Source organism: Egretta garzetta, unplaced genomic scaffold (assembly GCF_000687185.1).
Source record: "Egretta garzetta isolate BGI_Z169 unplaced genomic scaffold, ASM68718v1 scaffold185, whole genome shotgun sequence".
NCBI lineage: Eukaryota > Metazoa > Chordata > Aves > Pelecaniformes > Ardeidae > Egretta > Egretta garzetta.
Window position 1 is genome coordinate 991,650 of NW_009259595.1, and position 13,355 is coordinate 1,005,004.

The 13,355-nt window shown below is 48.3% G+C and overlaps 1 protein-coding gene across 1 annotated transcript; it reads left to right on the plus strand.

The window, feature by feature from the left end:
- The first annotated feature begins 433 nt into the window (after positions 1 to 433).
- Positions 434 to 11,060, plus strand: INF2 (inverted formin 2). The gene is made up of 5 exons (XM_009638119.2): positions 434 to 612; positions 7,413 to 7,821; positions 9,430 to 9,545; positions 10,056 to 10,215; positions 11,023 to 11,060. The coding sequence occupies exons 2-5, from the start codon at positions 7,428 to 7,430 to the stop codon at positions 11,058 to 11,060; spliced, it is 708 nt and encodes a 235-aa protein (XP_009636414.1). The 5' UTR covers positions 434 to 612; positions 7,413 to 7,427.
- The last annotated feature ends 2,295 nt before the right edge of the window (positions 11,061 to 13,355 follow it).

Genomic DNA, 13,355 nt, shown 5'->3' on the forward strand with positions numbered 1-13,355 from the left:
TAGCTCTTAATCCCAGGGTGAGTTGCCTTGGGTTGGGCATCCTCCCTATTTTAAGCTGTCCTGGCCCTCCCAGCATTTCAAAGACTTCTGAGATCTTGCAGTCTTTAAAGCCCCGGTGCCACAAAGCCAGAAAACCCCACGTGGCTGATGCAAGGTGCAAGGGGCTGTCCCCACTGCCTGCCACCCCCACACTCTCCATCCCACCTGCCCCAGCCATCCTTCTTCCTCTTTTTTTCCTGTTTTTTTTTTTTTTTTCCCTTTCCTTTGCCAGATCATTTCCCTGCTTTGATCATTTCCTTGCTCTGAGTCACCCCGTGCCAGCGGTCAGCACCGAGTGAATGCAGAGGGGTGACAAATGACATGCAAATGCCTTTCCTGGAGGCTACAGAAAAGTCACTTGCTTGCACCTTTCTGAAAACTGGCATTTACATACTATTAGACACAGACATCCTGTTGAATGTTCTTAGAGCGTGCGATTTGCAGACGCGTTCATTCAGGGATTTAGACTTTATTGACGGAAGGTTGCTTGGCAGAGAAGGAGAAAATGAGCTGGCAGGGGAGCCGGTGAGAAGGATCCTTCGTGCAAGAGAATAATTTGGCTTCAGCTCTGAGGTAGGAATTCTCTCCTCTGTCCATTTTCTTTGTCCTTGTGGCATCCTGTGGAGGTGCTTAAAAACAAACAAAAAAGCAATAAAGGGTTTTTGGCTCTCATAATATGTTCGTGTGACACCTTCCCATTGAGCAGGAACAGGGAGAGTCTTAGAAAGTTACCGCCGCACTGTCCATGTTGCTGGGTAACAGTTTCTGCTTCTCACGTGACCCCCAAGTCATAATAATAAATTGCATCCCAAAATGCCAAACGATGCTGGAATCGCTGCTGCAGGGTGGATGCTGGAGCATGCGGGTGCTGGAGCAGGGAGCAGGGGGAGCCTCCAGACCCGCCTTACACTCCATCAGGATTTTCATGGGATCTGGACCAGAGTCCCATTCCTTTCCGGCTGGGGTCAGGATGCCTCGCTGGCTCCCGTGGGTCTGCTGAGGGCAGCGGGGAGGAAGCGTTTGCAGCCCTGTTTGCTGCAGTGCAGCTGGGAGCCGGCACCCCCTGCATGGGGCGAGTGCTGGCTACCACCTGGCATCCCTCCAGCCCGAAATCCGCTGGGCCTCCGAAGGCCAGCGGTAGCAGGCGAGGATGCCGCAGGGCTCATACCCACTGTGGAAAGCTTTTTAAATTGACTTGGCACTCAGATAGGGAAGGCTGGCGCCTTCCTTCTGGCCATGTCTCCCCGGTGGCAGTGGCCGTTTCTGAAGCGAAGGTCTGACAGCTGCACCAACCTGATTTAAACCTGGCTTACCGGGTTGAGGTAAATTGGTTATTGAGCATCTCAGACAGTGTTACTGTTGTAATGAAGGGTGGTTTCAAACCCATTTAAAGCTCAGCTGGTGCAACCTTTAAATATAAATAAGGCTTTAGATGCCGCTGAAGATCCTAACGTAAACATCCTTGAGCATCTCACTTGAGCTTGATTTGTATGTGGTACCTTGTAGCAGCCTGATGATTTATTTACTTGCTTATTTACTGGCGAGGAAGAAGGCACCGGTGATTATTTTTACTGGTGTAGTTAATCCTGGTGTAACCCCGCCACTGCCAGTGCATACTGAATGGGGACGTTTACCACTTGGGCAAGACATCAGACGATATCGTAGCTTATATTTGCCCAGCAGAGAGAAGCCGTGCTGGCACACAGCATCCTAATAGCGGTGGATGGGACTGAATCAGGACAATGTCTTTTTCCTTTCTTTGTAAAAGAGTAAGCTATACTGGCAAACTGCACATACACGTATACCAGCACGGCCACGGTCCTTTTTCTCTATGCACTGAAGTCCTTTTCTGGGAGTTTGCTGCCAGAAGACGCCGTTGCCAGCCCCGTGCTGCCACCAGCCAGCACGTGGATGGCACAGCTCCTGCCCGGCTGCGTGTCCGTGCTCCCTCGTTTGCTAAGGACAAAACGCTCCCTGTAACGACGCAGCGCCTCTGAGGACGCAGCCGACCTGGGCTGCTTTGTGAGAGCTCCTCTTCGCCTCACGCGTGGGCTGTGCCAAAGCAAAGCATAGTGTGCTGGAGGCTTCATGAACTTCAGTAATGCGGAGCAAGACCGGGCACTCATTCCAAAGCCTTTTAATTTTTTAAGCATAAATCACTCATCCTTGCCTCTGATACAGCTGAGGATCAAGAATACCTAGGTCTGAAGGTGGCTGAAGCTACCGGCTATGGCAGAAAAAGGATGGAGCAGCGGTTGGTTCGCGTGCTGAGGCAGGGTCTGTTGGGCAAACCATGCCTTTTGTTTGCACACCTCAACGTCCCACCATACCCTCACTGTCAGCTCCCCTGGGAGACTACGAACGCTGCTGGTTCCTATCAACGCTAACAGGCCCACACCAAGGGGTCAGGTTGGTTTCAAAAATGGAAATTTGTGGTGTCCCCCCCGACTTCTTGCGGCATGTGGGAGGATGATTTCATTAGCACGTATGTGCACGAGCTGCTTGGATCCTGCATGGAAAAACACAAAAGTACAAATGAAAGCAAGAGGAGAGGAGGAACAAACTCATCACGCTTCTTGAAGAGGTTTTGGAAAGCACAAAGCCAGGATGTTGTTTCTTTTTAGTGACTGAGTAGTCTGACATGTTGCAAAATACAAAGGCTCGGCATATTCCCAGCGGCAGAGTGAAAACTGGCACTACCCAGAAGCAAAACCTATCATTAGCAGTCAGCCAGGCAGAACGGGCTCCTGAGTGCCAGGAACGGGCAGGGAAGGGAGGAGGGGCTGAGCAGCAAAAAAAGACCTTTTCTTAGGGGCCGGTGGTGTGCCCCAGCAGCCTTGCAGGGGCCTGCGAGGGCAGCACCCGGGACCAGACTTCTTCAGAGGGCAGCAAGGAGCTGCTGTTCCCCCTTATGCCCCCCACCCCTGCAGCCTGGGCAGCAGGTCTGCTCCCAGAAGATCAGAATGGTTTTGGCCTGTAATTTTTCTCCCTTTTTTTTTTCACTCAATTATACTTAGCTGCCCTGAGAAATCTCTTTTTACATGTCCTCCCAGGTCCTTACTGTGATCCATGTCATCCTGGAGGCATGTAATAATTTAGACTGAAAGCTGTGCTGTGCAGCTCTGTTCTCCACAGCTTCACAGGATGGAGAACGCGTTGACGTGCCCTGATTTATCTCCCACAGATGTCGTCTCCCTAGGAGCTGACTTGAAGGACAGAGGGGCACAGAAAACTGAATCTGGGAAGCACCTGATTCAAAAACAAAGGAGGAGGAAATTTTATGAACTGGGTTGGATGGATGCAGGGAACATCACAGCTTTGCAAACCCAACGATCCAAAAAGTTCACACCGTGAACCGCAGTGTTGCTGTGTCCAGGTGCAAGAGGACGAGCCTTTATGATGCCTTTATGTTTCCCAAGGGAATCTCTTCAAGTGAAGGGTATTTTTACATCGATGCTTCTTTAATTGTCATTCCCCATCAGGCCTAACCAACCTCTGAGGCTGAGAAGCAAGACGAGAAGAGGGTTGCATTTATCACAGCGAGTGCTGTGGGTGTCCCCACAGCGGGAAGCACAGAGGCACCATCAGGATGTGCCCTAGGGAGCAGCACCCAGCACCGATGCTGAGCACCTGGGGAGGGCAGACCCTGGGTGCTGCAAGCACGGTTGGGCACAGAGGTCGGGGACATTGCTTCCACCAGCGCATTCTCCTCTGTGGCCTGGGCAGAAGAAAGCAAAGCTCCCTGTGCCCTTCTGCTGGCAGAAGGCAAAATGTATTCAGCCTTTTAAGTCTAGAGCCTTGTCTCTTTTTGTCAGGGGACTTCCCTTTCCTCATCAGCCAGCCTAGTCTAAGTGGCCTCTGAGGCAGCCAGATAGATGCCTACCATTTTAATCTCTTATCTGTCTCACCCTGCTGAGATCATTTACCTGCTAATAAGCTCCTGTGGTCAGAGAGAAAAGGTGAAGCTACCAGCCCTTTAAGGATGTACCTGCATGGCTTTGCAACACTCTGCTTCATGGAAAATATGGGAAGATGTTGCATTCATAATACATCACTCATACCTGTGTTTGTAAACAAATTTATCACACCATCTGCAGAATCGTACTGCGGTCTCCTCCATATTTATTTCCTTTCCATTTATATGGTATAACTCCTATTTACTTTATTCCCTTTGTACAATTTAGGTACATTAGCTATCTTTTTTTCTTCCCCATAAAAAGATGGCACTCTCTGTGGGAAAGCGTATTTAATCAATCCAATTTGTACAGCTTAGTGCATAAAAACACAAGCCGGTACTGTCTGAAGAGGTACCTGCCTGGGTTTGTTTCTCATGTCTTCACATCTGTGTGGAGCAGGTGGGGAGGAAAGGATAATTCAGAACAAATCCCCTGGTAAACAGGACGCTCTGTCGGTATTTCCTGCCTCCTGTTGCACTGGTTGAGCTTAATTTTCACAAATCAGCTAAGCCTGAGGTCAATAATGCTATCACAATCTCTCTGACTTTCTGTAGCTGATATGATATATAATGAAGTGTTTGTACAACTGGGAGCAAAAAGCCAGCCCGCTTCGTTATCTGGTTCGATAAGAAACGTTTTGTCATATGCAAAAACCAAAAGTGATTTGCTGAGTATAAAAAGAAGGCATTCTGCGAGAGGGGGAGCTTGCGGCCAGCGGCCACTTCTGCAGCCCCTCGGCTGAACGGCACCATTCCCGGCACAGCTCCGGGCAGGGCAGAGCCGGGGCATGAGCTGGGAGGACTGTCCTCCTCCGGTGGCCGCTCCTGCAGGCTTTCTCACCTGGCGGGACCACAAGGCTCTTCCCTGCACACACGGGGCCCAAAGCCAGATTCTCTGCTCTGTGCACGCTTTCATTTTGCAGAGAGGAAAGAGGCTGGGTCACAGCAGAGCCAAGAGGAGGGATGAGTCCCACCCGGTGAGCTAGGGCTCATCTTGGCTCCCCGCTGCCAGCCCTTGGGTTTCTGTCCATCCCCTGCCCAGAAGTAAAAAATCCGGGCCAGTGGATTCTGAGTTACCCAGGTCAGCTTGGAGGCTGAGGGATCTTGGGTCTTTGGGGGAGCCACCAAAGAACAGGGCTGGGCAGGATGAGCTGTGCTCCACCCCACGCGGATGGTCCTCAGCACCTCCCCACACTGCAGATCTTCACCCAGAGGCACTGGAAGAGGACTACTGGGCTCAATCACAGCACAGGGCAGGATTTGACCACAGCTCCTTACGAGCATCTCTCCAGCCCCGTGACTGCAAATTCACTGTGGTGAGAGGTGTAGGACGCTGCCTCATGGCCAGGGCTGTGACCCTGGGCAGGGCACTTTCGCTTCTCGCCCTCTGGGGAAGGAGGATTTCTCTCCTTTGCATGGAGCCTAACCCAAATTCCTGGGCTTGAGTGCAGAGGAGAGACTGGGGGTGACGAACTCCAACAAGAATTTTTCCAGGAGTGAGTAAGTGCTCCGGCTGCAGGCAGTGATGACAAGTCTGAGAAACTCAAGCCAGTACCGTGGCAGGAGGGTTTGTTTGGGTTTGGGGGTTTTTTCCGTGGTCCTTTGTATTACTTTTCAGCTGTACAGTGTGTTCTTGGATAGTATATTCGCAACTTCATGTGTTTCGATCATGATCATCATTTTTGCAGATAACAGAACAGTGAACAACTGGGCACTTGGCCAGTTCTTTACCCTTTGAAGCAAAGGGAAACTCTGCAAGAGGGATTCACCAGAGCTCTCTAAAAGGATTTTCTGTGACTGTATGCCCCTAATTCCACCACCCCCTGACCCTTACTCAGTACAGCCTTTGATGCCCTGAGTTGTCAGCTGAGTGCCCCTGCCAGAGTCCCACCATCGCCCTGCTCCAGGGGAATTGCTTGAGCTCTCTCGAATATCCCACCCCACCACACTTCCCATCTTCCCAAGAGGCATGTTTAGGCCTATAATATCACGCCCTAAATGCCTACCGCAAATTAGTAAGCAAACTTTTGGGCTGTGTATTTCTCAAGGGGTAAACCAGAAGCCATGTGTCTCTGCTGTGGTGAAGCAGCCAGGACCTTTCACAGCAGTGCAGTCCCTGGGAAAAATCACAAAGCAGGCTTTAAAATAATGAGATTATTTCCAAGCGTTGTAAATGGTCCATCCTTTATCTTTGCTTTCTGGCAAATAAAACCTTTCAGAGATATTTCAGTTTAGATTTTTTCAAGCTTTTCCCTATGCGCCGCAGGGCTAGGAACCCTTGAGCTGGAGGTGGTAATGGAAAGTTATGTTCTTCTGTAATCCCCCAAGTGCTGGGTTTTGGGTGCCAGCTGCTCCCCAGGTTATTTTGAGCCCGGTGTGGGCTCCCCAGCCCAGGAAAGCAGAGGTCCTGGTCACGTGGCGGGGAGGGGAGGTAGCGTTAGTGGCTCACTTTGGGTCCAGCCGTTTATCCCCCTTCTGTGGGACAAACTGTCCTCTCTGGGAGCAGGTCAGCTTTAAAGCTATTGCATTCAGCTTTGAAAAGAACTTGCACTGTATAACTTAATCACTGTGAATCTGAAAAATAAGGATCCTGCCTCAAACATAAAATTTGGCACCAAGGGTTAATGAGACTTAGCTTTGCTATTTCTCTGCGCTGAATCAGCTCCTCGCCCTCCTTGCTGCTAACAGCGTGGCTGAGACATGCCATGTCCTCCAGGGAGATGGGCCTTGAAGAGATGCTCCCCACCTCCGAAAAGACGCCCTGCTGTGTTCATAGCCTCCCGCTGCTGTCCCTCCGCTTGCAACCTGTGGGGCTCTCACGTTGTCACGCACAAGCACCACATTACAGCAGACAGGAAGAGATTAAGTGAGTGCTATAAAACTAACCTCCGCAGCAGTCAAAAGAAACAAAAGCAAAAAATAACAGGGTAATCGGATGCTCTTATGAGCAGGATATGCTCAAAATTACTTCTCCATCCCATTACAAATGCTTAGAAACTGCACAGCCTCTCCAGAACAGTGAGATTTTGAAGTGGTTTAATGGGCATAAGGAGTTTGGAGCTGATAATGCCGCTTCCAACCTTATCCTTTCGCTGCATGAAAATAGGTAGTGGCTATTGACCGGTGTAAATTGGCTACTTTTAAAGCTGTATTTGCTGGCTTAGATGTGCTAAGAGTCTCTCTACAGAGTTTTCAGGGCCTGAATATAATGCGTGTGGTTAAGGAGGGGATATATTGAGTTTTTTCAGGAGAGGACTGGTTCCAGTGTGTGTCCTGCGTGCTGGAGAGCTGACCTAGGAGCAGGGACCTGCTGCAGTTAAGCTTTACATCCTGACTGCTAGGAGGAAAACCAGAGCTGCCAGAGGGTTGTTGGTCAGTCCAGACAAACTTCTCACTTTGTCTTTTCTTTTTCTTTCAGGACAAACTGTTCACAATGTCAATCAAAAAGGAAGGTGCCCACAAGAAGTGGGCTGCCCTGAAGGAGAAACTTGGACCCCAGGAAACAGACCAGTCAGAGGCCAACCTGGAAAATGCAGAGCCGGAGCTGTGCATCCGTCTCCTGCAAATGCCATCAGTGGTGAACTACTCTGGGCTGAAGAAGCGGCTGGAGAACAGCGATGATGCCTGGATGGTCCAGTTCCTGGAGCTGTGTGGGCTGGACCTCCTCCTGGAGGCTCTGGACAGGCTGTCTGGGCGAGGAGTGGCCAGGATTTCTGATGCCTTGCTTCAGCTCACCTGCATTAACTGTGTGCGAGCGGTCATGAACTCCCACAAAGGCATCGAATACATTGTAAGCAATGAGGGCTACGTCAGAAAACTCTTCCAAGGTGAGAAGACATCTTATTGCTTTACCCATCACATGCAGCATTGGGGGACACACACATGATTTTTCTGTTGCTTATCCTCCTGCCTCACACCAGGCTTCTTGCAAGTTGTTGATCACAACTAATTAAGGAAAGAGAGTGTTTTCTTCTTTAAAATATTACTGCTTGGAAATGGCATTGCCTTTGCCACTCAGTGCTATTTAGATGGGCTCATTTCCACACAAATATCTTCATAGTTCACTGAGAAGCCAGGGGTAAGCTCAGCCTTAGCTGTACACAGGTGTGAGAAGTCCTCAACCCTTCAGTTGTCAGCAGACATTTGCTTTTTAGTCTTGGTGGGAGAAAGCAAGAGACCTAGAGACCTAAAGTCTTTGTAGTCTCAAGGGTAGAAGGAGAGGAATGGGAAGAGCTTGGAGACTTGCAGCCTGTAAAGAGGAGGGAAGGTGGCATGGTTTAGACTCAAGAGAGCCTGTTCCTTGCGCTGCCCAGCCTGTTCTTTCTAGAAGGCGGTAGGTAATACCATTTATTTTCTCCTGCCATTCACTTGGCTCATCATTAGGTATGAAACTCATCAGGGCATCTCCTAGAACTTACTGTACAGCACTTAATGGTGGTGGCTCTGGGAGGATAACTTCTGTGCTGCTTCACAGAGCTGAGATCGCAGCTTTGCCCAGAAACCCTTATTAATAGCTCTTTAAAATACAGTTAGTCTGAAAGCTAGCTTCCTCCCCTCTTCAGCTTTGAAGTCCTCTTCCTTCCTCTCCACCATGTGTTTTCTAGACATTAGGAAAAAATTCTTCACCGAAAGGGCTGTCAGGCTCTGGAATGGGCTGCCCAGGGGGGTGGTAGAGTCCTCATCCCTGGAGGTATTTAAAAGAAGGATAGATGAGGTGCTTAGGGACATGGTTTAGTGGTGGGATGGCAGGGTTAGGTTAAAAGTTGGACTCGATGATCTCAAAGGTCTTTTCCAACCAAAGTGATTCTGTGATTCTTAACCAGGGTGAAATATAGAGCTGGCATTTTTGTGCTGTGAAAAATGGGGGGTACCCTGGGCTTTTCAGCCATCGAGCTTCTTTGTGCACTAATAAAGGAAAAATAAGATGGTCTAATTCACTCCATCCCAGCTCCCAGGGCTCACAGAGAAAGAGTAATGGAAAAAAGGGAATACATGGGGCCTGGTTAGAACAATTGGCCTACTTGATATGCATAATGGGTGTCTCTGCACTAAAAATAAGACTCATTAATTGAGGAAAATGGTTCATCTGCTGTTCTAGAAAATACCCATATGTGAAAATGGGAAATAAAATGTGTGACTGTGAGTGCTGAGATCTTGGCTGCTGTTGCAGCATGCCACTGGTGCATGGAAGGGATGAACAACTATAAGCAGTACCGAAATGCCAATAGGGTACCTGTAGCATTTACTGTTCCCACTAGAAGTTACTATCACATAATGCTGTCAGGATGGGATATCTATACATGGGGTTATATCTCTTCCCATGTTTCACCCACTGGCTCTACTCCTTCAGTCTTTTTTCTGCCTCTGGTCATAAGCACTGAGATTCAGAACATTAATGTCATTATAAATTCTTTTTTGTTTTGTTTTTCCTCCAGCACTTGATACAACTAATGTCATGGTCAAAAAGCAAGTATTTGAGCTCCTGGCTGCACTGTGCATTTACTCATCAGATGGCCACGCTTTGGCTTTGGATGCCCTGGACCATTACAAGGCAAGTGTTGGGCTGCAGCAGGAGGGTATAGCTCTGGTCTGATCCATGCAGGTAGATCCTGGTGCCACAGAAAAGGGATGGGAATGAAGGTCATTTTGCAACATTTTGGTAAGAGAGACAGGGAATGATATGATGAAAACTGTAGGAAATTTTGCCTGGTCAGCATAAGTCCACGGTGCTGCTCTATGACTTGTCTGGACAGATGACTGCCAACCATAAGGTCCTTTCTAGCAGGAAAAGCACAACCAGATTAGCAAAACCCATGGGTTTCAGTGGCCACAAGCTCAGGTAGGTGCATCAGTTATCGGAAAGCATAAAGGGATCCAAGAGGAGTTTCACTGACTTTCTCTGCCAACCAGACCCCGCTCTGCTTTTACCTGTATCTTCCTGTCTTGTGCACAGTGGAATAACTGAGAGTTTTTAAGGTGCTAATTCCATCTGAGAGTCTGCACCAAAGTGGCAGACATTTCTGAACTGTCTGAACAGAAATACCACTTGTGTTACTGACAGAGTGTGAAGAACCAGCAGTATCGGTTCAGCGTCATAATGAACGAGCTCTCCAACACAGATAACGTGCCATACATGGTGACACTGCTGAGTGCTATCAATGCCATCATACTGGGGAAAGAAGAGCTAAGAACAAGGACGCAAATCAGAAACGAGTTCATAGGTAAGGGTGTTTGTTGCACCTAACTTTCTCTGGAGAAAATCAGTTGCCAAGCCGCTTTATTTTCAGATGTATCCATAAGGTGACTAAAGAGAGCTGGGGAGCAAAACTGCAAATATAAAAGGCAGGCTCCTTTTTTTTTTATTTTTTTTTGTCTCTATTCTTTTCAACAATCTTTCTGTAACCAGATTTTTTTAACTTTGCCTCTTTCCCATAGCTTTCATCTTTTCTGGAATCCCAGCAGCGCTGTATCACTTGAGCTTCTTCAATACATTTCTATAACCAGCCATCTTATGTAGCAACATTTCCATACGTAACAACTCCTCGTAAGAGTCAATAAGGTTTCTTTGCCCTGTGTCTGCTCAGTTGAGCCACAGAAGCTGCCCTGTGATTCAGAAATACTTTCCAACTGCTAGAATTCCGGGGTCCTAGGTACCATTGTTGGGATGCACCTCACGTAATGCACACATCCTTTTCTCTGGAGAGCAAGGGGCATTTGACTGCACCGTTCATCCAACTGATTTTAGATGTCTAATTCGGAATGAGGTCACTTGTGCCCCAGAAGTGCCTGTGTCCCTCAGTAACTCCAGGGGGGTGCTGCAGTGGTTCACACAGCTGCAGACATGTGGTGTACCGTAGGTCTCTTCATTTACCCGATGATCCTACCCACTTTGACAGATCAATCTGAAGATATTTTCACTTTTTCTCTCTGCAAAAAGTGTTTATGAGCATAACATTATAAAAAGATCATACGGGATCGGTGCCAAGTCAGTCATAATGCCAATATCTCTCTTTTTTTTGTTCTCCCAGGGCTTCAGCTGTTGGATATTTTAGACAAGCTAAGGTAAGAATCACTGTTTAAATTTTATTTTACAAATGAGATTCACAGAAACATAGCTGTGGAAACTTAACACTTATCAGCCTTCAGTTGTGTGAAGTACCTGGGTGCAGTGGACCACACTAGTGCACAACCATTACATGGGAACCAGAGGCATTAGGCCAACGTTAAGATGCTCTCGCCCACCACAGTGTCATGGGGACAGCTGTTGGTGCAGATGGCATTGACAGAGGCTCTGGGCACAGATGGAGCAAGGCTCCGTGATGTCCTTGCTGAGGCTGCATTTCGGAAAGTGATGCCGTGGGCTCACCGAGCAGTTTGCTGTGTCCAAACCCCTTCACTGGTGGTGTTGGTCCCAGAAGCATCCAGCTAAGACACTTCACTAATGCATATCTGGACATACGTGCCTTCGCAGTTTCTTAATTTTAAAATTATGGTCAGTCAGAAACACCCATGATAAATTCTAGTATGCATAATATGTGAGTTGCAGTTACGCATATAACTGGAATTGCTCCATTCAACCCCATAAAAATTAGGGAAGTGACAATATTTCAATATTGACAACTAGCAAGGGCAGAGTTCCTGCACTGAGTGGTCTCAAGAGTGCTGAAAACGTTGGCTTTAGAGTGTTTGGGGGGTTTTTAATCCAATTTTGCCTAACTGAGAAGAAAGTTTTTCAAACAGAAACATCACTGGAATATTTTCAGTTTGTCTTGACTTTAAAAAAAAAAAAGAAGGTGGCCCAGTTTCAAAAAGGTAGAAATGCCACTCTGTTGTTACAGCTCCAAGAAGTCCATACAAAGCATACACTGGGCCAGGTTATGCCATGAAAAGTCCCATTCATTTGTTTGTGTTGACTGTAGAAAGAGGTACATTCAGTTCGAGAAAGGATGCACTGATGGCATTTGACCCTTTATAAATAAGGTAGAGTTGGCTGCTTTGAATACCAACTGGCTGAGTCTGAGAGGCAGAGAGATAAAAGCCATTTAAACAAAAACAATCATCTGAAAATCAGTGAAGTGCTCTCCGGTGAAAACAAATGCTGTAATATTGCAGAGACATAGAGGAGGAGGATCTGCTTATCCAGTGTGATACATTTGAGGAGTTCAAGATAGAAGATGATGAGGAATTACTAAAGATATGTGATGGGATAAACATGAATGATCATCATGAGGTCTTTTCATCTCTCTTCAATAAAGTAAGTAGGTCCTCACGTGGGGCGCAAAGTCATGCAATGGCAAAGTTAACACACTTTGCTTGGACCCAGCCTTGCTGTGACAGAAAGCTGCCCTGTCTTCCAGGTGAGCCGCTCTCCAGTCTCCATCCAGCTGCTGTCCATCCTCCAGAGCCTGCTGCACTTGGAACCATCTCATCACTCCAGCCTCCTTCTGTGGGAGTCCTTAGACGCGGTAGTGAACAGAGCCCTTTTGCTCGCAAATGACAGTAAGAATGACGTATCCATCCAGCCTTGCATTCTCCTCTTGTTTTCCTCGTCCCACCCAGAGCCCACAAAAGTCCTTCCCAAATGCACAAGAAATAATCCATGGGACTTGCTAAGAGCTGAACAGAAGCTGGGACAAAGCTGCACCTGCTGCACAGGGTCAAGTCTTGATGCGAAGCCCCAGCCATGTGGATGCCAGTGAGAGCTGGCCACATTTAGCAGTGGTCTTGGGATTCACAGTCTCGCTCTGATGCTTAAGCCCTGAGCTTTGGGTCGTGGGAATCAGGGGCAATCTGTCCTCACTGGCATCTTGTCACTGGTGCTGGCTAGTCTTGCTGGCAAGCATGCTCAAAACAGTGTTTGTGGGCCAGGACCATGGGAAGGAAATTGCCTGGAAGCTAAACGTGCGGTTGTGTAAAGTGACACCAGGGAGAGGGCTCTGTGGCTCCAGATCTGCTGCTTGGCAAGGGTTGAATAGTGTGAACCAACTTTCAGGCCCTATCCCCTTCTCTGACCCTGATCCATTTCTCTAGTCCAAGGTAACACAGTTGAAGAAGTCATCGAGAGGCTGTTATCTATCAAGACACATCCAAGCAAGCAAAAGCAAGCTGAAAACCAGCTGCCCGGGAGTGCGAATGGAGGCGTCCAGGCTGAGCTAGAGCCATGTGCACGTGCAGCTCAGAGCCCAGTGGGATCATCAAACCCCTCCAAGGCACCAGCACCTCCCTCAGGGCTGCCCACCAATGAAAAGATCTCATGCTCCCAGCTCATAGCCTGCTCTGCTTTGCCAGAGACATCTAACCCTCCACCCAATGCTGCTTCTGCCCCGGCACCTCCACCCCCACCACCTCCACCCCCATCCTC